General features: G+C 43.2%; 1 protein-coding gene across 1 annotated transcript in view; it reads left to right on the top strand.

Annotated features, from left to right (window-relative positions):
- itfg1 (integrin alpha FG-GAP repeat containing 1) overlaps nt 1-23,264 on the top strand; it is a 131,616-nt gene that overhangs the window by 48,672 nt on the left and 59,680 nt on the right. The window contains exons 9-10 of the mRNA XM_034296425.1: nt 3,851-3,945; nt 19,941-20,119. Coding sequence (XP_034152316.1) covers nt 3,851-3,945; nt 19,941-20,119 — 274 coding nt within the window. The remainder of the gene's footprint in view (nt 1-3,850; nt 3,946-19,940; nt 20,120-23,264) is intronic.

Below are 23,264 nucleotides of genomic sequence, written 5' to 3'. Positions count from 1 at the left end.
CCAAAACACTCAAACAAAGGGAACAACAAAACGGCTCCAAAAGGTGGGTTATGGAATGGCCGAGTCAAGCCCAAGATCTCAATCCTATTGAAATGCTGTGGGGGGACATGAAGTGGGCTGTGCAGACAAGAATGCCCTAGAACATGACACTGTTTAAATGAGGTTACCTTTATCTCTCAGTAGTATTGAAGTGAAGATTACATATTCATATGTCCAAGTATGGAAAAAATAAATAATCATAATACAACTTACCAGAGTGTGTACTTCTTCACAGTACTGCACCTGTTTAGTTATAATCCCTTTCTTTTTAATTCGAAAGTGTTTAAACATTTATATTCAGTCTTCATGATGTCCTGTCAGAGGACAGATTCTTTAGTGCTAATGCTTGAAATGGATCATTAATTCGAATATAACATTTTAATTAAAAGGGGTCACAAAAATGTGATTTGTTTAAATACAACTTATTACAACTCTGCATTTTTTTTCTTGTTGTTTTACTTTTAGTATTATTAATGTTGTCACTTTCGTTCTGGCCATTTGGCTGCTTCCCATAAATGCACGTATGCACAATATTTGCTTGTCTGGCATTAATGTGAAATTTTTTATTTCTGGTTGCTGCCGACTGAGTGTAAGATCAATGGCATATTGACGGACTTGGCCTTTTGTTCAGAGGGCGTGGGGTGGGGATTTGCTATCCAGTACTTGTGCCAACACGCCCCAACACAGTGGAGAGACAACTGTTGCTCACTGTTATCAGCCTCCACCTTGGTAGGCCTCTTATGGGTCACAAGGGCAGGATTCTAAAATGGCCACTGTCACTGCATCAGGCCCTGAGCACAGGGAGCAAAGCGCTCACACATCCAGAAACCATGCACGTTTAACTGTCTTTTATGCACTGATTTTCAAAGCACAGCGTCCTTCATTTCGCTTTTGTTCCCTGGATCAACCGAGATCCATTGCCGCAGATTTTCAATATCTGCACCTTATTTAAAAAAAAAGGAGGTATTGGATTCGCTGCACCTTTTCTGTGAGGACAGTCTTACCTTGTGGGAAATGAAAGAGGAGACAAGGCGCTTCAGAGACGATTTGAACGTGCAAGAAAGAAAAAGGAAAGAAAAAGCAGAGGGATTGTTGCAGACAGAACAGAGACAGGGAGATGGAGATGTACTGGAGGGAAGAGGAAAGGGAGGGACAGAAGAGATGGGGAAACGATCAGCATCATGCGTTTGCTTTAGTGGGAATTATTCCCATCACACTCTAAGCTGTCAATTTTCACTCTCCTTTCCCTCCTACACCTCAAGTGGCAGATTGCAGATACATGAGTGACCTTCCTTGAAAACAGCTTCTTTAAACAGACCTGCGCACTCACGCGCACACACACACACACACACACACACACACACACACACACACACACAGACACATGCACCATCTTTGATCACTTTCCCCACTACATCATCAACAGTTCATCCACACACATAGCCAGCCACACCCAGAAGCCTATGTCAATGGTGCCATGCTCATGTCTGTTGTACATACGGAATGCAAATAAAGTGATGATAGTAGACTAGTTATTCATGCAACTGATGGATGGGAACATAACACAAACCAGCAGTAACCTATTAAGTAGTCCTAGGATAACAAATGATTAGACCAATGACGCCGCGACACAGTCAAACAAAGAGAATGGAGAGCCGAATATGCAAAATAGCCTACAACCTATTATAGTGAGATGTAGCCATGCACAGCTGAATAAAAAATGGCATTGCTTCAAATGTGGAAAACAATGAAGCTCCTCAGTTTGGGAACATGTTTTCTAAATCCCAATCCAGTGAATTTTTCCTTATTTTAATCCAGTGTGGTCTCACTTGTATTTTGGGCTTTTGCTATATCAGTGAATAATTCCATTAAAATAATTTTTCCAATAGTGACTGTACTTCACATTGAGGTGTTTCCATACATGTTTTTCACTATAACCATGCATTTTCTCCCACAACTCGGGTAATAACTTCATCTTGGACATCTACAGGAATTGAATTGAAGCCCCTCCCACCGGAAGATGGATTTTTTTTATTCTTTGTTCCCACTAACGCTGAACAGCTTGACTTCTGGGTGGGGGATGTAACACACGTCTCAACATATCAAAAAATGTACAACATTAACCGATTCATTTTATTTCTTTTAGACATTAATTTATTTTCATTTTATCCTACTTTTACAAATTCTATGCGATGACAAACACAATGTCTGAAAATGGAAAAAAATATATATATTTGATCTCGCAAACAATGTAAAGTATCTTCCATCTATAGGTGTAACTTAATGACAAGCATTTACTTTTTAATTGCCTTCTCTTGAAAGTCTTATTGAATTATGCAAGAGAACGTCACAATTAGAATATTGAAAAATTAATGAGGCCAGTCTAGACTGCACAGGGATGGCCTAGAGTAGACAGAGTGGGTTTTAGTGATTGCACGTTGGTTCCACCCTTTTATACTAATTTACTTATTTAAATCCACCAGCTTTATATATGGAAATTAAGCACATCGTTTTATTTAAGACAAAATTAGAGCAACCATACATTGCATTCTTTCAAGTGGTTTTAAAAACCTTTTAACAATTTCAGCCATTATGTCACCGCCTTTGTCTTCCTGCATAGTCAAGGTGACAGTTCCCAGTGCATAGAGACCTTCTGCGGAGGTAGAGCTGACTGTTAACACAAGTAGATGAATTAGGTTGATGACAAGATGATTTGTGTTTTTATTTTCCCTTAGCTAAAGTAGCTAACATATTAGTGTTAATCTGAGGCGACATTCATAAAACCTATCCTCCATTAGCGCCTTGACACTGACAGCTCTGTGTTGGATGTAAGCGGTGAATGTGCCGAATACATTCTTACGTAAAGCCCATTGAGTGTGAATGGGCTTTTTATGATGCATTTTGGTCTGCCTCTCCCGGCATTATTTTGTGTTCACGTCGTCTGGTATGACACTACTCTGATGTTCTTTGTGCCACACTTCATCTCCTCTGCCGCTTGCGAGCGGATCGTCGGCGAGGCAAGATGATGACACATATTTTGCTTGGCTTTAACACTTACGGCGAGACAGTGTGAAATACTTCTTGGACAAACACAGAAACACCAGCTCATTAGGCTTCCCCAGGTATGTTTGCGGTGTCCAGAGACGGACGTGTTGTAATTGGCCTGTCTGCGGGCTGGCTCCCTGCATTGTCATGATGATGATGAACAGAGGTGGTGGAATGGAGACGGAGTAATCTCTGGGTGTCTCTGCAGGCCCAACTCTGATTTGCATTGTTATTGGGTCAGTGTATCCTTTGAATGTCAATGGGTGGGTGTGGGTGTTCCACAGGTCCCCTGCACCATGGCCTTTTCTCCTCCATGTCTCTCTCTCCTCCATCTCCATCTCTCTCTTCTCCATGTCTCTCTCCTCCATGTCTCTCTCTCTTGCCTCCATCTCCATGTCTCTCTCCTCCATGTCTCTCTCCTCCATGTCTCTCTCTCTCTCCTCCATCTCCATGTCTGTAGTGTATCTTCTTCATCAGTGGGAGGCAGTGCCATCCTGCTGTGCTGACAGCAAGCATCAGGGGGTGATAACACACAATAAAGACTGACGAGCTCTCTCCCAATGTGAAACCACTCTATTAACACCCATCATTCACCTTTTTACCCCCCCCCCTCTGTCCCTCCCACTCTCTCTCTCTCTCTCTCTTTCCCTCTCTCTTTTATATCTGTGTCTCTCTGTGTTCATCTCTTTTTTCCCTATTATCTGTTTTCTGTTTCCTGCTTTTTGTTGCTCCTCATTTTATTCCTGTCTTTCTCCTCTCTCTCCAGATGGCGATGGCTTCCAGGACCACCTTCTCCCGGCGTGTCTGGACGACTCATGCCAGAGGAGCGCCATCTACCTAGCTAAGCCCGGGGACGCTGAGGTACATTCGTCCTCCTTCAAAAACCCACAACAGAGACTGGCAAAGCCTGCTCTCCATTGTGATACGCTGGCCAAAACTTGCAGTGCCGTTCTGTTCGTGGCTAACACCATTCATGGGTTCCTGACTGTAAACACCAGCCGCACTATTGATTGACAGACAGCCAGTCTGTACATCCACCGCCACACGTCTTAGACATCTGCTGACTCCTGTCTCTGAACACCTCTCATAATTTAACCCGCCCCACCACCACCACCCAGCCCATCCTGGAGATCGACAGCACACTTGTAAGTGGCAGGAATACAGTCGAGAAAATGAGTTTGTCTTTATAGCCGCTCAGAGACTAATGGGCGTCTTGCTGGGAAAATGGCAGTGAGCACTGCTTTCAACCCCCACCAACAAACGTCTGCCTTTGTGCGCCCGTCACAGGCAGCGATTTGAGGAAGGGGGGAGGCGGAGGGAGACTGTAGCGAGAAGGATGTCAGAACGTATGTCAGCTTTTGTTTAGTTGTCATACTGCACAGTTATTCACTGTTGGACATGAGTCGGACATGTTTGGCTTAATCCGTTCCTCTGCTAGCCTTCAGCTATCCGCTAGCTAGCCTACTTCTATGTTTACTCACTTCCTCTACATTATCTTCACCTCTCTGTAGATATCCCTCCCTCTCTCTTCCCTCTTCCACTTCTATTCTCCACTGTACCTTTCTTCTCGGCCGTGCCCCTCCCCCACCCCCATCTGTCCAAGAGTCAGGGTTGAGAGGTCACTGGCGTGGCGTTAGTGGACTGAGCTCAGCTGGTTCTGGAGAACCGCCGCGTTTCTGCTCATGTCTGTCAGCCCGTCTGCGTGGCTCCCTCTGGCCGCAGGCCGAGAGACATGATTAGATTAGAAGCTGGCTAGGAGGAGGTGTACGCTCCCATCAGCGTCTAGGAGGAGGTGTACGCTCCTATCAGCGTCTGGGATCTGTGTCTGTGTTCCCACAGTGGTGGTGGCTGCTTTGCAGACGTGCGCGTGTCCAGGTCCGTGCGCGTGTCCAGGTCCGTGCGCGTGTCCAGGTCCGTGCGCGTGTTCGTGTACGTGTCTGGGTTCGTGTGGGAATACACCCCACCCCTCACCTTCTCACCCGCTCCGACTGAGCCCGTTTTGGTCTCTCTTGTGTTTTTCTGTGGCACTAATCTGCTGCTTATTGACAGTGGAAAATACAGAGCGTCACCCTAGTTACACTCCTGACGGGCTGCTCCTTTCACTTCTGCACGTCCTCGTAATAAGAGCACATCTCAGAGTCGTCTCTTTGAATTGCTTCAGAATAACAAAAGCAATTGTTCCCTATAGGTGGAACTCCGTGTATGCACATATTATCCAACTGGGCCTGAACACCTCCACAACACATCCGAGGAGCGTGCATAGGCCGCACATCGCTCATATGTTAGCGGGGGTATAACCGAGTCGGTGTCCCCGCTTGGACAGGATCCAGACATGTTAATGGAGCAATTAGCCCTACGTTCGTCTGGAAATGGAGAACCGTTGGCCGGGAGGTGGCCTGCTTTGTGGTTTTCATTTGATGGGTGTGCCGGGGGGGGGGGGGGGGCGGGCATCAATAAAACATGGCACAGAGGATTGTCTGAGGTATGAGGAAGGGCCCCGGGATGTGAATGGAATTCATATACAGATACGGAGGTGGGCTGGGTTGAGGACGGAGAGCGAGCGTACATGCATCCCTGCCCAGAGCCCTACACAGTTATTAATTTCATTTCCATGTACCGCATAACCAACACTTTGTCGGCGGGTTTGACAGTACCGGGAGCTTGTCAGATCATTTCTGTTTCTTTATTTATTTTGGGGTGGATGATAAATAATATTTACGTTCCTGCTGCCAGTTTGTTATTACTTTGCCATGTCAGCGTTCCTCTGTGCCCCTGGCAGCCGAACAGCACGGGAGCGCGCCCCCTCCTGAATGAGAACCCTTTGTATCGAGCGCATCATCTGCGTGCTTGCGACAGGCGTATATCTAGAGCATCCAGTAGCCAGCATCTCCTTGATCAATTCAGATGGCCAGTCAGTCGCAGCCAATCCTGTCATCCGACACGGAGGATAGCGGACTCAGGGGGTAATCATTATCACCACGCCGCTGATTTAATGAAGTGGGCCCGCCGCCACACCGACGAGTTTTCCACGGCAGAAGAGTCAGGCTACGATAGGCAGGTACAGGGGTGGGCGGGCGCCAGGTGCCATCCACAGACGTGCCGGTCTACTGTGTCAGCCTCTGTCAACGGCCCCCGAGGACACCTGATCAGGGTTTCATCCCGGGCCAATGGAGCACGCTCCCTTCATCGCTTTTCCTCAAATTGTCTTTTCTATTTTGGCCTCCTCAATAGACAGCATCTCATTCATTTCATCTACTTCAATGGTTCGTCTTATTCCTCTTCAAATTTGTGTTGAATACTGTGATTCAATGGCATTCATTTAGCTGTTGCGTCCCGTCACGGCAAAAGCAGTTCCACCCGCTCTCCTAAACAAGAAACCAGGCAAGCCGAGTTCAGCCGACCCGCGGTACAAAGTGTGGCCGTATTGAGGTTCGACTACCCCACGGAGCAGTACATTTGACGTTTCAGTAGAGCCTCTTGTCTCTATCCTGAACAAATCCTCTTTTGCCAATGGCCGTTTTAACAGTTAATTGGCCATTTGTGACGTTTCTTACTAAATTTACCTCCACCACATATAGCGTGTGGAGGTAAATTTGTGGTGTTTGTCACTGGCCGTTTTAACAGCGTATTAGCTAGTAATAAGCTTTACCACTGCCGATTTTGCAGGTTTTCCAAAGCACGTACAAGTCTGTAAATTTTTATCATACATACTCTTCAGCTGTGAGTGATGGAATCTAAAACAAAAATCCAGAAAATCACATTGTATGATTTTTAAGTAATTAATTTGCATTTTATTGCATGACATCAGAAAAGCAGAACTTCATATTTGGTACAGAAACCTTTGTTTGCAATTTCAGAGATCATTCATTTCCTGTAGTTCTTGAAAAGGTTTGCACACACTGCAGCAGGGATTTTGGCCCACTCCACCATACAGAGCTTCTCCAGATCCTTCAAGTTTCGGGGCTTTCGCTGTGCAATATGGACTTTCAGCTTCCTCCAAATATTTTCTATTGGGTTCAGGTCTGGAGACTGGCTTGGCCACTCCAGGACCTTGAGATGCTTCTTATGGAGCCACTCCTTAGTTCCCCTGGCTGTGTGTTTCGGTCGTTGTCATGCTGAAAGACCCAGCCACGACCCATCTTCAATGCTCTTACTGAGGGAAGGAGGTTGTTGGCCAAGATCTCGCGATATATGGCCCCATCCATCCTCCTCTTAATACGGTCCAGTTGTCCTGTCCCCTTTGAAGAAAAGCATCCCCAAAGAATGATGTTTCCATCTCCATGCTTCACAGTTGGGATGGTGTTCTTGGAGTTGTACTCATCCTTCTTCTTCCTCCAAACACGGCGAGTGGAGTTTAGACCAAAAAGCTCAATTTCTGTCTCATCAGACCACATGACCTTCTCCCATTCCTCCTCTGGATCATCCAGATGGTCATTGGCAAACTTCAGACGGGCCTGTACATGCGCTGGCTTGAGCAGGGGGACCTTGCATGAGCTGCAGTATTTTAATCCATGACGGCGTAGTGTGTTACTAATGGTTTTCTTTGAGACTTTGGTTCAGCTCTCTTCAGGTCATTGACCAGGTCCTGCCGTGTAATTCTGGGCTGATCCCTCACCTTCCTCATGATCATTGATGCCCCACGAGGTGAGATCTTGCATGGAGCCCCAGACCGAGGGAGATTGACCGTCATCTTGAACTTCTTCCATTTTCTAATAATTGCGCCAACAGTTGTTGCCTTCTCACCAAGCTGCTTGCCTATTGTCCTGTAGCCCATCCCAGCCTTGTGCAGGTCTACAATTTTATCCCTGATGTCCTTACACAGCTCTATGGTCTTGGCCACTGTGGAGAGGTTGGAGTCTGTTGGATTGAGTGTGTGGACAGGTGTCTTTTATACAGGTAACGAGTTCAAACAGGTGCATTTAATACAGGTAATGAGTGGAGAACAGGAGGGCTTCTTAAACGAATAGGTCTGTGAGAGCCGGAATTCTTACTGGTTGGTAGGTGATCAAATACTTATGTAATGCAATAAAATACAAATTTATTATAAAAAGATCATACAATGTGATTTTCTGGATTTTTGTTTTAGATTCCGTCTGTCACAGTTGAAGTGTACCTATAATAAAAATTACAGACCTCTACATGCTTTGTAAGTAGGAAAACCTGCAAAATCGGCGGTGTATCAAATACTTGTTCTCCCCACGGTATCTACTAACTTACTGGAATAGTCATAAGAATTTAGCAATTGCTAGCGAGTCTGCCAAAGCTATTTCATTTCATTGCATAAGAATGTATTTTTTTCTTTCATGGCAAAACAACATACTTTTTTCTTTCAAATCGTGAATGACATTTATACAATAACTATCAATAAAGGCGACGATAACTTTTTCATCAAGTGAAGAGAAGAGATTTGTGGAATCTACCAGAAATAATGAATAAATGTCGTTGCTCTCAATTAATTCAAACTTAGTTCTTCCACGAAAGGCACTGTCTTTAATCACTACGCCACAGCAATACACGTTTCAGCAGTCGCTAGACTCCATTGAGGATTGTGTTAAACTGACTAACGTTTCTTATTAAGTTTACCTCCACCATAACGTCTATGAACTGTATTGCTTTTGCCACTGGCCGTTTTAACAGCTTATTAGCCAGTAATAGGCTTACTAGTATCTACTAACTTCCTAGGTATAATCATAAGAATTGAGCAATTGCTAACAAGACCGGAGATGAACTTCTCCATGCCAGAAACAGTCGCAATATAACCGTATACAGATTCAGTTAAGGCTTACTATAATGTAACTACTGTGTGTTAAGGCAGCAAATGTGTTTGTCTATCCTGACCCAAAACGCATGCATGGATACGTACTTTCATAATCCACCCGAAACAGTCACAATATAACCATAAACTGTTTTACTTCAGGCTTACTATAATGTAAATACTCACGGTTTTAGCCAGCTCATATCGCCTACGATATTTAACAAGAGTCAGTCGGTCACTCACTCACACAGTAAGAGACATTCGCTCTTCTTGGCCCGCTCTGCTTACGCGGTCCAGCCAAAATGGAAGATGAACTGATAATTCCACTTATTCAAACTCTGGAGCTAGATCTGTCCACATATAGTTTTCTTCTGCTTACAAAACCAGTAATGAAGAGTAAATCCTGACTACCCAATTGTATAATTGTTGATTTATTTACAATGACATATTATGCTCTATAGAAGATGAATGTTCTTCTCGTCTATTGGTCCATTCAAGTTGGTGGAAACATGCGTTCTGGCAAGATAAGTCAAGGTACAATTACTCATTATGCAATCACAGGAAAATAGATTTGAATTGACTTTGCGTAAAAGTGGGGGATGCCAGATGCCTAGTAGTTTCTAGACATCTGGTGTTGTCCTAGACGTATAGTCCAAGCAACCTTTTAGCCCCAGGTATCCTTAACAGGTGGGCCTACTTTATACTTAGTGTTTATGCAAGACATTTGGGATGTAAAACAAATTAATGATATTATAACTAGGTAAAAGATCACATTTTGGTTCTCTCAGGTAATTGCAATAATGATTCAGCATTTCTGTTTTTAGCCACTTTGTATGCAGAAATACTAATTATTCAGGGAATGTCACACAAACAGATGTGAAACCTTGTAACTAATAAGGTACACTACTATTCAGAAGTTTGGGGTCTCTTAGAAATGTCCTTGTTTTTGAAAGAATAGCTAATTTATCCATTAAGCATTAGCAAATGTGTGTTTCGATTACCGGCTCAAAAAGAGGCAACTCCAGACCAAATGAGAAGATGCTTGACGCCATCTGTCAAGCATGGTGGAGGCAATGTAAAGGTCTGGGGGTGCATTAGTGTTGTTAAAGAGGGAGATTTGTACAGGTTAAAATAGATCTTGAAGAAGGAAGGCTGTTGCTGAATCTCAAATCGCATACTATGTACTGCATGTATGTACTTTGCGGGTGATGATGAAGTACAGATTGATTAATATATACACATAATAGAACATCCGGGAACTTTTGGCATACTATTTTCTGCATACTATGGTTTGGGACATACCAATCTTCTCGCATGCTAATACAATTTGAGATTCAGCCTATCACTGTATTTTGCAATGCCATATCCTGTGGATGACGCTTTATTGGAGCCAATTTCATCCTACAACAGGACAATGACCCAAAGCACAGCTCCAAACTATGCAAGAACTATTTAGGGAAGACACAGTCAGCTGGAATTCTGTCTATAATGGAGTTGCCAGCACAGTCACCAAATCTCAACCCTATTGAGCTGTTGTGGGAGAAGCTTGACCATTTCGTACATAAGAAGTGCCCATCAAGCCAATCCAACTTCTGGGAGGTGCTTCTTCTGGGAGGTGCTTCGGGAAGCATGGGTGAAATCTCTTCGGATTACCTTAACAATTTTACCTCAACGAATGCCAATAGTCTGCAATGCTGCCAATGGAGGATTCTTTAATGAAAGCAGTTTGAAGTTTGAAATCCTTTCTAACCTTGTCAATGACAGTTTCCTATTCATTTCGCAATATTTCCAATTCAAACTCATTTCATGTATGTTGTCATGGAAAACAAGGACATTTCAAAGTGACCCCAAGCTTTTGAATGGTAGTGTGTCCATTTTTGGCCGTTATTATAGATGAGTCATGTCCAACAATCTGAAAATGCAACCTTTTAATGTCCCATTGTATACAAGTCCATCCTAAATCACCTAAACTACAGCATTTAAATCATTATATAGTTTGCTCTTAGTGGGAATGTAAAGAACAGAACAGCTGTGCTCACTGTGCCATCTTGTGAATTAACTGGAACGGCTGTGCAGTGGTAATGTGGTGAGGAATAGAGCCCCCCCCCCCCCCCCCCATATCATAAAGTGGGAAGTTCATAGATGCGTGCTTTTCCCCTCCCCGTGTTCTCGGCTGTGCCTGTGTTCCCTCGTGTTCTCTGTTGATGTAATGGCATCTAGTCTGCCGTTCCCTGTGGCTTCTGCATTTTTAATTTCTTGGACTAATGAATCGTCGCTCCCACAGCGCTGAATCGATAGGGGCGGGAATCTGCTAACATTGTGCCTTTTTTTGCCTTAGTAAACAACGTGATGACAGGAAGTGTGTGTGTGTGTGTGTGTGTTGCGTTCTGCACTGAGATTTTTCTGGGATTGATAAAATGTAATTTGTATGCCTGCCGCTTTCCCCTCAGACCATCTGAGATATTGAATTACCTTGGAGGAGAAAATGTCATCATCTCTTTCTCAAGTAACAAGATCACTGTGTCTTTTCTTCCTCTCCCAGTGATGGCTGTGTATGTTGACATTTTGATCCATTCAATGTAATCATTTAAGGAAGTCGTTTAGGGCACTATTAAATTGAGGGACAGAGAATCCTGTGTGAATCCTCACACGTGTCAAGAAGTAGTGCTTAGCAACTTTGTTGAAATGAGAACGTAGGCTTCACATTCACCCGGTTGTGAAGCCTAAATCCACCAAAGTGGTCCCAGCCTAACCGTCAAGTAGAATCACTGTTGTGGTCAAACAAAATGCCTTTAGCAAGCAGTGTCTTCGCATCCGTCTCAGGGAGGGCCTCTTCCACACACTGCACCTGCTCGAAAAATATGTTTAAAACATGCTCTCAATGTGTTAGTTGTCCTATTTTGGTTTGGTAGTTTCACTTCGCCTGCCGCTGCAAGATTGCGTCTGTGTCTGTCGCTCCTCTTTGGGTGGTGGCCTAGATTGTCTAGACTGCTCGATGTTTATTCAATGGCTGTCACGCCGTTTTGAGTCATTGTTGTGTTGTGGGTCCTGGATGATATTAACTCACAGTATTTGCTGACCTAGCCTGTTAATGAATTCCAAACAACATCCCTCACTGCTGTTTCCGCTGGTTATGCAAATGTCTGTTTTGGCCAGAATTAATATGGTTTTGCTTGAGTGACACAGCACAGCGCGGTAAATAAACAGTGGCAAATGATGACGTCAGTTTGTTGCACTTCGTAACCTGGAAGAATATTGATGGGAATTAATGGATTTAAAAAAAATAAAAAACGATTCCTTAAATTCCCTCAGAGTTGTAAATTACCGAGGGGCTTGTTGTCTAGGATGACACTGATTGTCTCGCCTTTTCGTTTTCTTGCTTGATTAAGCTGAAGAGAACTGTGTGTGTGTGTGTGTGTGTATGTGCGTATGTGTGTGTATGTGTGTGTGTATATGTTTGTATATATGAGTGTGTATATGTGTGTGTGTGTGTGTGTGTGTGTGTCTGTCTGTCTGTATATGTTCTGCTCAGGCTGATTGGGTTAATCAGGAGCAGTGAGGATCCGGAGACGCGAGAGGAATACCTTATGTGTGTTTTTATATTATTCCCGTCTGATCAAACCAGAGCCAGATCGCTCCCCCAAACACCTGCAGCAATCTTCACCGTCATACCTCAACTCCTCCCCTCCGCTCTCGGTCGGTAGAGAGGAAAGCTTGTCATTTGCCCTTCTAATGGGTCTAAAGAGAGGAACGGGTCTTTATCTTGAAGACCAGAACAATAGTGCCCCGTTCTCAGACGTTTTTTTTTTTTTTCTGATCCACCTGTTAGCTTGTGGGCACCTGTCTTACAGAGGGAATTTGATTCTGGTACTAACCCAGACACCTGTTATCCCACCTCTGCACTGTTACAGCTCATCCCGGATGTTGTGGGGCTTCCTGTGTTCAACCTTATCAAGTTCTCCCATGTCGTCAAGCTCCTGAACCTCCTTTCATTTTTGCATTCACTACAAAACCACGGTCGTTGCCTTTGGAGCAGCAAGAGGAGCTTCTCCTCCCTGCCTACTTTAACTCTACATCCCCATCCAAGCACTTCTTTCTGACAACTCTGGAGAACAGCTCCGAATCTGCCCAGCCAAGACTCTTCACTGTGCTTGCACCCGAATGGTTGATTCATCTTCACCTTGAAGCTAGGGCTGCAAAATCCCTCCCTGTCATCAGAAAACCTCCTGAAACGCCACCTGTCTGCAATGTTTATTATTCCCATTGTCTTTCTTCACGCACTGGCTTTGCTGATTGCTACATGATTGGGTAGGGTATACTTACTACCACTGGTTTCTGTGGTTCTTCCACCTGACTACCCATCTTGTAAAGTAATAAAAATAGAAGCACATACTCAGATTAGTGTGAATTAAGCCAAATCCTAGATCTAATATGGCGCCTGTCCCAGTGCTTTATTTCCCCCACACCAAACAAACAACGTTTCACCTCTACAAAAGGCTTCCCCAGATCCAGCTACGTGGGTGTCTCACAGATGACAGATGTCTCACAGATCTTGTTTTGGCAAGTACCATTTTTTTGGGGGGGGGAGCATAGACCGGGATGTGCATATCTGTCTACTCCTGGTTCCTCTATGGAAGTGCAACAGGATTTTCTCTCCGTCCCTCAGGAGTTCTCCTCCCAGGCCACTGCCACCTTGATGCCCTTGCCTTCCTCCTGGTAATTGATGATCCTTTCATTGTTTTTTTAAATTGTGTTTGAGTGTAGTGCGCCGGTCTTGCCCGCCCGCCAATTCACCGACTTAGGAGGAACATAATGGAAATATGCCTTCCGGCTCTATTGTGTTTCTTATAATATGTACGGTTGTTTTCAGCCCACAGCGGCCGTCTACGTTTAATTGTCAAATAAATTTAAGCGATCCGTCATTCTTACATGTGGCATCAATCTTGGTGCTTTCCTTTACCGGCGACAACTGAAGAGAAGGGATCTCTGTAAAGACACAGAGTTAGTGGACGTCCAGGACCACCACCTCTCCCCCTCCCCCCGAGTCTCTACAGGCAGCTCTGGAACAGTAACAGCAGGCTTGTACTCGACAGACTGCCTAGACACTGGGGTGCTCCGTCAATCCTGCTGTTGGTATTCCGAGCACATCCCGTCTTTCCCCCTCTCAAATTGGCATTAGAAATGAAACAAAAAGCAGAACACATCACGCTGAAGGCCTGGAATATAATGAGTTCATGTATTATATACATCTTTAGCAATCTAGGGGGATTGTTGTGCTGGACAGTATGTTAGCCTGGTACACTGGCTGGCAGCCTTGTAGGGAAGGTTTTGGTTTGGTCCTACTGTTGCTCATTGCCACAAATGACTGGCTGGGACCCAGGCTACCTAGCAGCGCCTAAAAATCATTTACAGACTTTGGATGGGTGTATACGAACCAGGAAGTGTCTGGAATCCCTTTAGTCATCATTTTCTTAGTCTTCGCTCTGTGTTTTGTCCAGATATGTAGACATCATGTCAGTGTAGAGTCTTAAATGGAGGACAGCCAAAATCCCATCAGAGTAAATGTTTTTCAATTCCTCCTATTTTTGGTTTACAAGTAGCTGTTTATCTTCCTCTTGATGTGCATCTTTCTTTATTTTCTCACTCACTTTCTGTGTCTCACTTTCCCTATTTCTGCCTCTTCTAATTATCAGTCTTATTCAATAGGGATGATGATTTGCAAGTACAGTAGAAAGCGTTGAGGTCTGATGATCCAAGTAGAGATGCCGTTAGCGCAAAGCTGCTGTACCATATGAATACAGCTAATGGTAAAGACCTACTGAGTCTTCGATTAGCTTTATCCAGAGCAGGTGCCCCCACTAACCTTATGGACCGCCACACAAAGTGGCAAGTATATTACAAAAGGAATTTGCACCTTTTATGGTTTTACCAATCAGCATATAATTAACACCAAAAATGACAAATAATAGATGATCAACCTATGTCATGTTTTAAAATGTGAAGTAGTTATGTGGTGCCTTGCTAAATGACATTGCGTTGTTGTGACATAAGTCTTTTACAACAAAAAAATCACTGATCCACTTGCCCACAGGTGCCACTTGAAAGATGGTAGATACGCGGTAAAGATTGTCAGCTCAAACTGTTTCCTATTAGTGAAAAAAATCTCTTACTGTCATTAACAGTGTTGACAACATTGACATCAGTGCAATTGCAAATGGGTCTTTGGTGTCAACTCATTCCTCAGACGTGTATCTGTTAAGTATCTTTTTCATATGGTGTCCCATTCAGACAAGTGGGTGAAGGAAGTTCCTTACTCATCAGTACCTAATTAATCAATAATTCTTTGCCCACCGTTGAATGGGTTTGAAACCTGTGGCTTAGTTTGTTGATTTCCATTGAAATAGAACTGGATCACATTTTTTATCAATTCTCAGCTTCCTCTGCTGTCCCTGCCACTTGTTTGCTTGCAAATGTATCTTAAACTCCAACAAAGAATCAACCTTGTAAATAAAACAATGAAATAAAAAGAAACGTGAGATGGGTCTCGTTTCGTAGTTGTCCCACACGGAGAGTGGCAGTTGTTTAATTTTAGGCCATGTTATCAATTTCTATGAGCTGTACTTAATTTTTCTTTAGTGTGGCAGTCAAGCTGTAAAATGTTTTCAGCTGAGGACTTTGGGGAACACTTATACTGTGGGAGTGTGAATCTGTGGAAGTCTGTGTAGGTGTAAAGTTCCCTGAGGACAAACTTAAAATGCCATCACTCAAAAAGAAGTGAGAACTCACATAAGAGTGGCTTCAAACAAACCACACCAAAGCCAAAAGGGCTTTTAAAGAGGTTCTGATTGACTCCTATTGTGCCTGCTGGAAGTTGACATGCATCTGCAAAAGGTCTCCTTAAAGACAGCTGCCATTGGTGTCCACAAAATGGCTCTAAGAAAAGTAAAAAGGGTTTAGAAGAAAAACAATAATACAATTATAAATATTCCTCATTAACCAATAATAGTCTCCGTAGTTTCACCTGATGCTATACAATTTTGCTGCTCCCATCATGTTTACCGGTCACACTTAGCCATATACTAGATCGATTAACTCTTGGACAAACACAGAATCCACAACGGGAATATGTTAGACTATATCTTCACCAAACAATTGCATTAAAAAAAAATGACAGGTCAATATGGGCAGCGGAGGGATCTTCTGAAACAACCCATTTTGCAGGTTTACTATGGTTCAGCTTGTCTTGGTGTGAGTGGCAGAAGGGCTCACCATGTCATCACTCTAAATCTAACTATTTAATAAAGCTTAAATGCCTTAATTATATCATGTTTTAGTAAAGTGGCGTTCAAGTGGCGTTCAGCACACGCCCATCGGACTATAACTTCTCAAAGGTTAAACACAAATTTCCTGCCCGAGTCAAACGTTATTGTTAAGGAACACAGAGGGACGATTTTGCGGACACAGGTTAAGCCTTTCACTGAACAATCAAGCTAAAAAAATATAGTAATTCCAGGCCAAGCCTTAATTTGTGTCTCCAAAACATATACCAGTGGAATGAAAAAGGTTTATTAAATGTGTTATTGTTTTAAATATGTCTTATTTAAGGCACTGACTTATGTGGGTGTCTGCTTACATTAGTTAAATCAAATATAGCAATTCCCTTTGCTACACAAAAAGGTTACATATATTTCTTCATGTAAATAAACAAAAACATGCAGCAAAATGTAAAAAGCTGAACAAGTACCAGGCATTCTCAATGCTGTCTTTTTGACAGTTGTTATAGTAGGCATCACTTGTTAGCACTTGCTGTTTAGTTTCTAATAATGATAGTTGATTGATTTATTCTTTTTTTATTTTATTTTATTAAAGAGCTTCAAGACAAAGTGATATTTATGTAGCTTAACGGAGAGTGATCATTTGTCTTGTTCATGTTGAACATTGGGTTTTCCAAGCCTTCAAAAAAAGGAGAGGCGGTAAATTGTTTTAAGGAATATTTTACACTACAGTCGAAAAGATGGACATAGCTTAAGCAGAGGGCTTGTTTTGTCAAATATTTGGTGACAGGCAGGCAACACAGTTTTGGTTCTTTATAGAGAACTCAGAACTTTGATAAGAACTAGTTGTAATTGTGACATCAGTGAACTTTAGGTTTGACAGTTAGAGGTCTAGGATGTTGCATGAGTTCTTGTCTTGGAATCCCGAGTTGGATGACTGACCAAAACGATTTCTCACATTCTAAGCTGTTTTCATCAGGCCCAAGTTGCCTATGTCAACATTTTCAGTTAGTTTGTGGGATTTGTCCAAAGAGGCAATCAATCTCAGCTGTGTTTTTTTAAGTGGTCGTTATGTAACGTTTGGTTCCGAGGCCTATGGGGTACATGGGGTTAATTTCTTCTGAATGATTTTCAGAGAAAAACGTGATCGATCACAAACGAGGCCTCGCTCGTCTGTAGAACCATGTAATCGCTTCACCTTGAGTGTCAGTTTCGGGTTGTTGATTTAAGGAAGCAATATATCCCTTCTTATTTGTCGTTGGTTGGTTGTTTGGTTGTTGATGAGAGACTAGCGAGAGCTTGTTGAAGTAGGTATTAAGAGTTTATTCGAAGAGAGTTTGTTCATTAAGAGTGTTTCTTTTTTGGGGGGGGGGGGGGGGTTGTTCTTTATTTTGGAATTTATTTTCACATTTCTATTCAGAGAGGTTTGTAAGGTTTCCGTGAAAGTGTCTTCGGAACAGTCACAAAAGCACATACATTTTCCTTGCCTGGTCACAGCAGCACTCTTTCCCAGTTACAGATGCACTGATTCCCTTTAGGGAATTTGTGCATGCTCTTTGTTTCTGTTTTCCTTGATTTACAGTCACTTTAATCAGTCAAACATAAATACGTAGTTTAAAGGCATATGGGAGACATACAGCGTTAGCTATTTGGAGTAGTCAGTTGCGTGCACGGCTGCGGATTCAAAGGTCCTGTGTTCAAAGGTCGTAGTGTTACCTTGTGAAAGATATATTTGTCCAAGTAATGAGTATATATTTGCCTAATGATTATTGTAACTACAGGTTCTTGTTATATTATAATGCGATACCGCAATCATTTGTGGTTGTTTTAGTACATTATTTAGCTACCAGAGGCGTAGGGATACTGCCTGACATGTAGCAAATGTATGATTTGGTTGCTTGGATTTATTTTAACCACCAGTGTCCCTAGTGTGCACTGTGTTGAATGAGGTCTTGAGTAATGTGCGGCACAATTTCCTGACAAGCCTTGGAGATTCAGGATGCCTAATTTTGCCATCACTAAGTGGCACTTAACATTAGTAGATTAAATGCAACGATTTCCACTTTACTTTTGGTTGATCAGCTGTCCTAACTTTAAACCTGCCTGGCCCAATACTGGTCAACAATCTGGCAGGTGTAACACTAGGTGGCACCAATTAGTGTGTGAAAAGCCTATGTCTGTAACAGTGGGCTCAGCACTTTCATTTAACGATGTAGTGTGTGTAACTGTACTGAGTAGGCTTACTAATGACCCGGGATTCTCGCTTACCTGGGTAAAATCAACCCTTAAGATGTATTCACAGGACTGTCTCCCTCATAGCTACTCCTGTATCTGGCTAACACAGCCATTTATTCAATCTTCAATAAACCCAGCCAATCCTCATCACATATGATTATGGATCTTTAAACCTTGTCGTGACCTGTCGTCCTGACAAGTTTAATCTCACTCAGGAAGTCGTCATTTAAGCTCAGTCGCCATTATTCTTCCAAACGCCCATAACCCCTCACTTAATTCATCCAATCGAAAGTCCTCATTATCAGCAGTTGCTTAGACAAGGTGGCCAGTCCACCTCCACAGCCAGTGACTCACCAGTCGATTAGCTCCCCACCCAAGGCTGCTAAGGACTGACTCGGCTTAGTAGGGTTTCAATCACCTGGATCCTATTAAGATCTTTCCGGACGGGAGAGCCGAGACAGAGACCCCATCTCACCCCTGAAAGTACAGCGCCCTCCGCAAATTGTACGTTGCTCAAATGCGTAACACCCAGTTGTTTCACCCAGACTGAACTGAAAGGCACTCGGTCGCTCTTTTCTCCTTCCGTCAAAGCGCCGACGGTGTTTGTGCGTTCTGAGAGCAACAGCAGCCGCATTAGCGCCACCCTCACGACGCTTTCACTCGCGGCTGTAATGCTCAGAGATGCACCTGGCTTTTGCTGCTTAACATTCATGAATAGTTCAAGCCTAGGCATCTGCGTTCCCGCCTCCCCAGCGCTCCGACTAATAGGTGGGCCGCGTGGGCACGAAAGGAAGACGAGAGGCATTCAGCTGCGTGGGGAGGGGGGGGGGGGGGGGACGGGGGGACGGGACGGAAGGACAGACGGACCCCTGCACTTCACTGCCCTCTCTTTTAAAGCTCTTTGTGAAGCTCTCCTTTTCACATCCGGCTATTTGGACGCTGGGGCTAATGACAGTGACCCGAGGAAGTCACTCTCCAAGGCTGGCTGATTTTTTTTATTTTGTGATACATTATTAGGAAATCCTGTTTGGATATGAAGCGTGTGTTCGTTACATATGAACAGTTTTAGCACGCCTTTGCCCGCAGTCGTTAGGAGAGTGATTTCTGTACATTCTCTGATCATGAACATCAGTCACTGTCAGAGAGAGCCCCCCCCGGGTTTATTGACTGCTCAGTTGAGCTGTCAAAGATTGAATGTGTGGAAATCTGTTTTTTTTGTTTTTTTGTTGATTAGTGATATTCAAGGGAGGGCAGAGGAAAGTATCTTCATCGATATATGGTTTCATTTCAATCCTTATCATGGGACAGAAATAAGGGGATGCTAATGATAGGCTGTGTAGGTTTACAGCGATTGATCTCTCCAAATATAATACAATGTTTGATGAAAAATGAGTCTTTAATTGCTGGAAACAGGAACTAAGAAATACCTTTAGCCCTCGCAATCTTTGGCCTTGTGGTGTTAATTTAACTCCCGTATTGCAACGCCATCTCATTGCATGTCATTCCTGTCTGTTTCTTTGTCTTTTTCAGCCGTAAGTCTCATTTAGCTATGTCGTCAGTGGGCTCAGCCAACCTCCCTATTTTCTGTCTAGTTGCAGTTGGTGCCAGTCCTGACTGACTTCCAGCAGAGGGAGACCCTCTGGGGCTTCGTGCCTCCCCTGACCAAGCCTCCTGCTGGGGAGCTACATAACCCCATCACCCTGCACCTGGGAGACTACAACCTGGATGGCTTCCCCGACGCCCTGGTCATCCTGCGCAACACCAGCGGGAGGTAAGTGGCAAACCAGCTATAGAGTACATAGTGGATTAAGGGAGAGGTTTCCCGCTGGGATCGGTCACAGGCTGGGTAACGTCAACAGTTGAACATTTCCCGGACACAGTGTTTTTAATGAGATGTGTTTGGCTACACAGTGTTTGTACACCGGTGGCTTAATTGATGTGTCAATAGCCAATGTTATTCTAACCTTGAATGGCCGTGAATTCAAAGCGCTAAAGGCCTGGGCGCTAAGTTAAAAAGCATGGGAACGGGAGCTGAAGTTGAACCTCCACTGACCCTGTTGACGGGGTGGCATGGTCAGATATGACACAGCAACAGGAGGATGTGTGGATTATCAACAGCCGTAGATTCAGATAAGATATAATTCCAGCCACGGCCCGCACAGACCTTTGCGTCCATGCATGCTGATTGTTTTGTGTGTGTGACTTCTTATTTGATGCTGTTAAGATTTGCTTTTTTTTTTTTGTTTTAAGAAGATTTGGAACCTTTCTGGAATGTTTGCGATGCTCTACATACACGCACACATACATTATTTACACATGTGTACATGCGAATACTCATTTCTAGCGGAAGGTCAGTCTAATCTCTCGGGAAGCTTAACTCTCCCTTCTCTTTAGGTCTTCCTCATCCTGGGAGGACAATTGTAATCACACCGAGCCCATGTCTTTAAGCCACGGAACGTAATCACACATTAAGCTGTGTACCGCACCCGTCATACATGACCAGCTCAGGGTGGCGCAGTTTTAAACCCTAACAGGAACATGGAAACGAGGCGGCTGTGGTGGCTGACCAGGGTGACGATTAATGAGGCTGTCAGTAAATCCAGTGGAAAGCTCGTTTTTATCATACGCTGCATAAAGACAGATTGTCCGTTTTCATCCCAACCCTGTTGGTCCGTCCTGCGTAGCATCTTTGGGTAGCCCTATCCTACTCCTTTTGGTTTTCATTTTTCCCCCCATTCATTTTTGTTATGTCACATTACATATTCATTGATTGAGCGTACTCTGCACTCCTACACTCCCTTCTTACCAAATATTTGCCCTCCCACTCTTGTTCTCTCTGTCATATATCTTCTCTCGCTCTTTATTGTTCTCCTTTTTTCCAGTCTTACATTCACTCGCTCCCATTCGCTTGTTATGGTGGGGTTTTAGATGAAAGTACTGTCTGCCCACACATTTCCTTTGTTTGCAAAAAACAAATGTGTATTCAGATTTTGAGATGAAGAGGGTAACCGGAGCTGTAATGCTTTTCGCTGATTTGGGTAACGAATCTGTATATCGCGTAAGGAACTTGAAGTCAAATCAGACGAGGTCCAATGTGACAAGGACTGGGATAGATGTTCTGATGGTCTTGTCTCTGCAGAGTGGCTGTGATGAATGCTAATCGTTACTCCAGGTCTTGTTGGATGCCCCACGGCACATGGTGTTCAAGCACAGTGGTCTCCTGGCCGTTTCCTGCCAATGAGATTGACATTTGACCTTTTTCAAACAGTATAATGGTGTTGTAATTTAATGAACAACACTATGCCAAAACCATCAGCCTCAGGACTTTATTGACTCATCTGTGTAGATTTCCACGGGTAAAATGGTTAGGCCCCTAAAGTTGCTTCATTAGTTCAGAAATGTAAAAATGTTCTCTTTTTATCGTGTAATTTATAGAAAGGTCACTTTTTTATTTTAAGAACATGTGATTATTAGATATCATAACATGCAACTATACATGCATATATGTAACACAAGATTAACCCAGGGCTCCTGCAATGGGCAGCACAAGTGGCAGGTGTGGTCCAGGTTTTGGGTGGGGGGGTTAGTAACCAAAATGTTTGAGTTGCCTCCTCACACTAATAGTGACCGCTTGTGGAGGCTTGGGTGCCTGTGTACGCAATCAAGGTAGAATGCAGGAGAGTGCGTTCCTTCCAGCGCGCAAGGATTCTGTCGTACACTTGCAGGTTCCGATTCAAGTACAAACCGTTTTGTAGCCTATTCACTTGGAGAAAATGACGTTGTTTTTTTCCAAACACACCGCTCAGTACATTACAAATGATGCATGTGCTTAAACTACGAGTCTGGGCCTATACATCCCCATTAGAACTCCCAGGATAGATCCGCAGAGACGCGCTGTTTTCATAGCCTATTCACTTGGTGAAAATCTGTTGTATTTTATTCAAAAACTCATCTCAGTGGATCTGTGTTTTCATCAGTTAATCTGGTTGCCTTTTCACTATCCATTAAGTGTAATTGTTATTTTTGTATGGTTTATTTTTTTATTTTTTGTACCGTTATGATTACAGACTCTCTCTCTACCACTCTATTCTCTTGTAATTAATTTGCCAAAAAAAGACCACACACAAGAAACAAAGTTAATGAATTTCAATGATAGCATTTTTTTCCTTCAAAATGTATAGTGAAATCACGGTAATATGGTTATCGTGATTTCTTTTAGCCACAATAATCATGTTGTGAAAATCTGATATCGGTCCAGTTTTATATAATGAATTCTGTTTACCACTTATTGTTAGCTAGGAAGCCAAGGTGGTGGATCTGAATACACGCTGGTGTCATATTCACTGCGGCATGATAAAGGCTTGGATTTGGCTGCATCTCTTTTATTTGACAGACAGAGTTATAGTTGGAAACATCCTCACTGGCGCAATTTAAATACCTGAACAAGCCAGGTTAGGACGGACAACATGGCCTAAAGTGACTGATCAAGCCTTGGACATACTGCATTGTAAACATAATTTCTTTCAAGCAAAAGATGATAAGCTGGCATTTTTTAACCCAAAAAAATCACATGTTCGTTTCAAGCAAAAGCACATGTATGTCTATTAGTTTTCAATGACTGAAGCTTTTGTTTTTTTACCCTTTCTTGTCATTGCTAAGGTTAACAATGAGGCCTGGTGTCATTGATGACAGACCTGTCTTCCTCCATAGCCGACCCTCATCTTTTCTGATTCATTTGGGATATTTAAACAAACCCGCCAGAGTTTATACAAATTATTATTGTTATTATTTTTAATACTATGTAGAGTCTTTTAAGACAGTTTTGAATTAGAAATGTTGCTCTCTAGGGCATTTCCAGGCATATAGCCAACATGGAAAATAATATTTCTCTGTTTAATTGATACAACAGAATCATA

The sequence above is a fragment of the Esox lucius genome, chromosome 2 (assembly GCF_011004845.1).
Source record: "Esox lucius isolate fEsoLuc1 chromosome 2, fEsoLuc1.pri, whole genome shotgun sequence".
Lineage (NCBI taxonomy): Eukaryota > Metazoa > Chordata > Actinopteri > Esociformes > Esocidae > Esox > Esox lucius.
The sequence above is the reverse complement of the archived record's forward strand: the minus strand, read 5'-3'. Positions and strand labels throughout refer to the sequence as shown.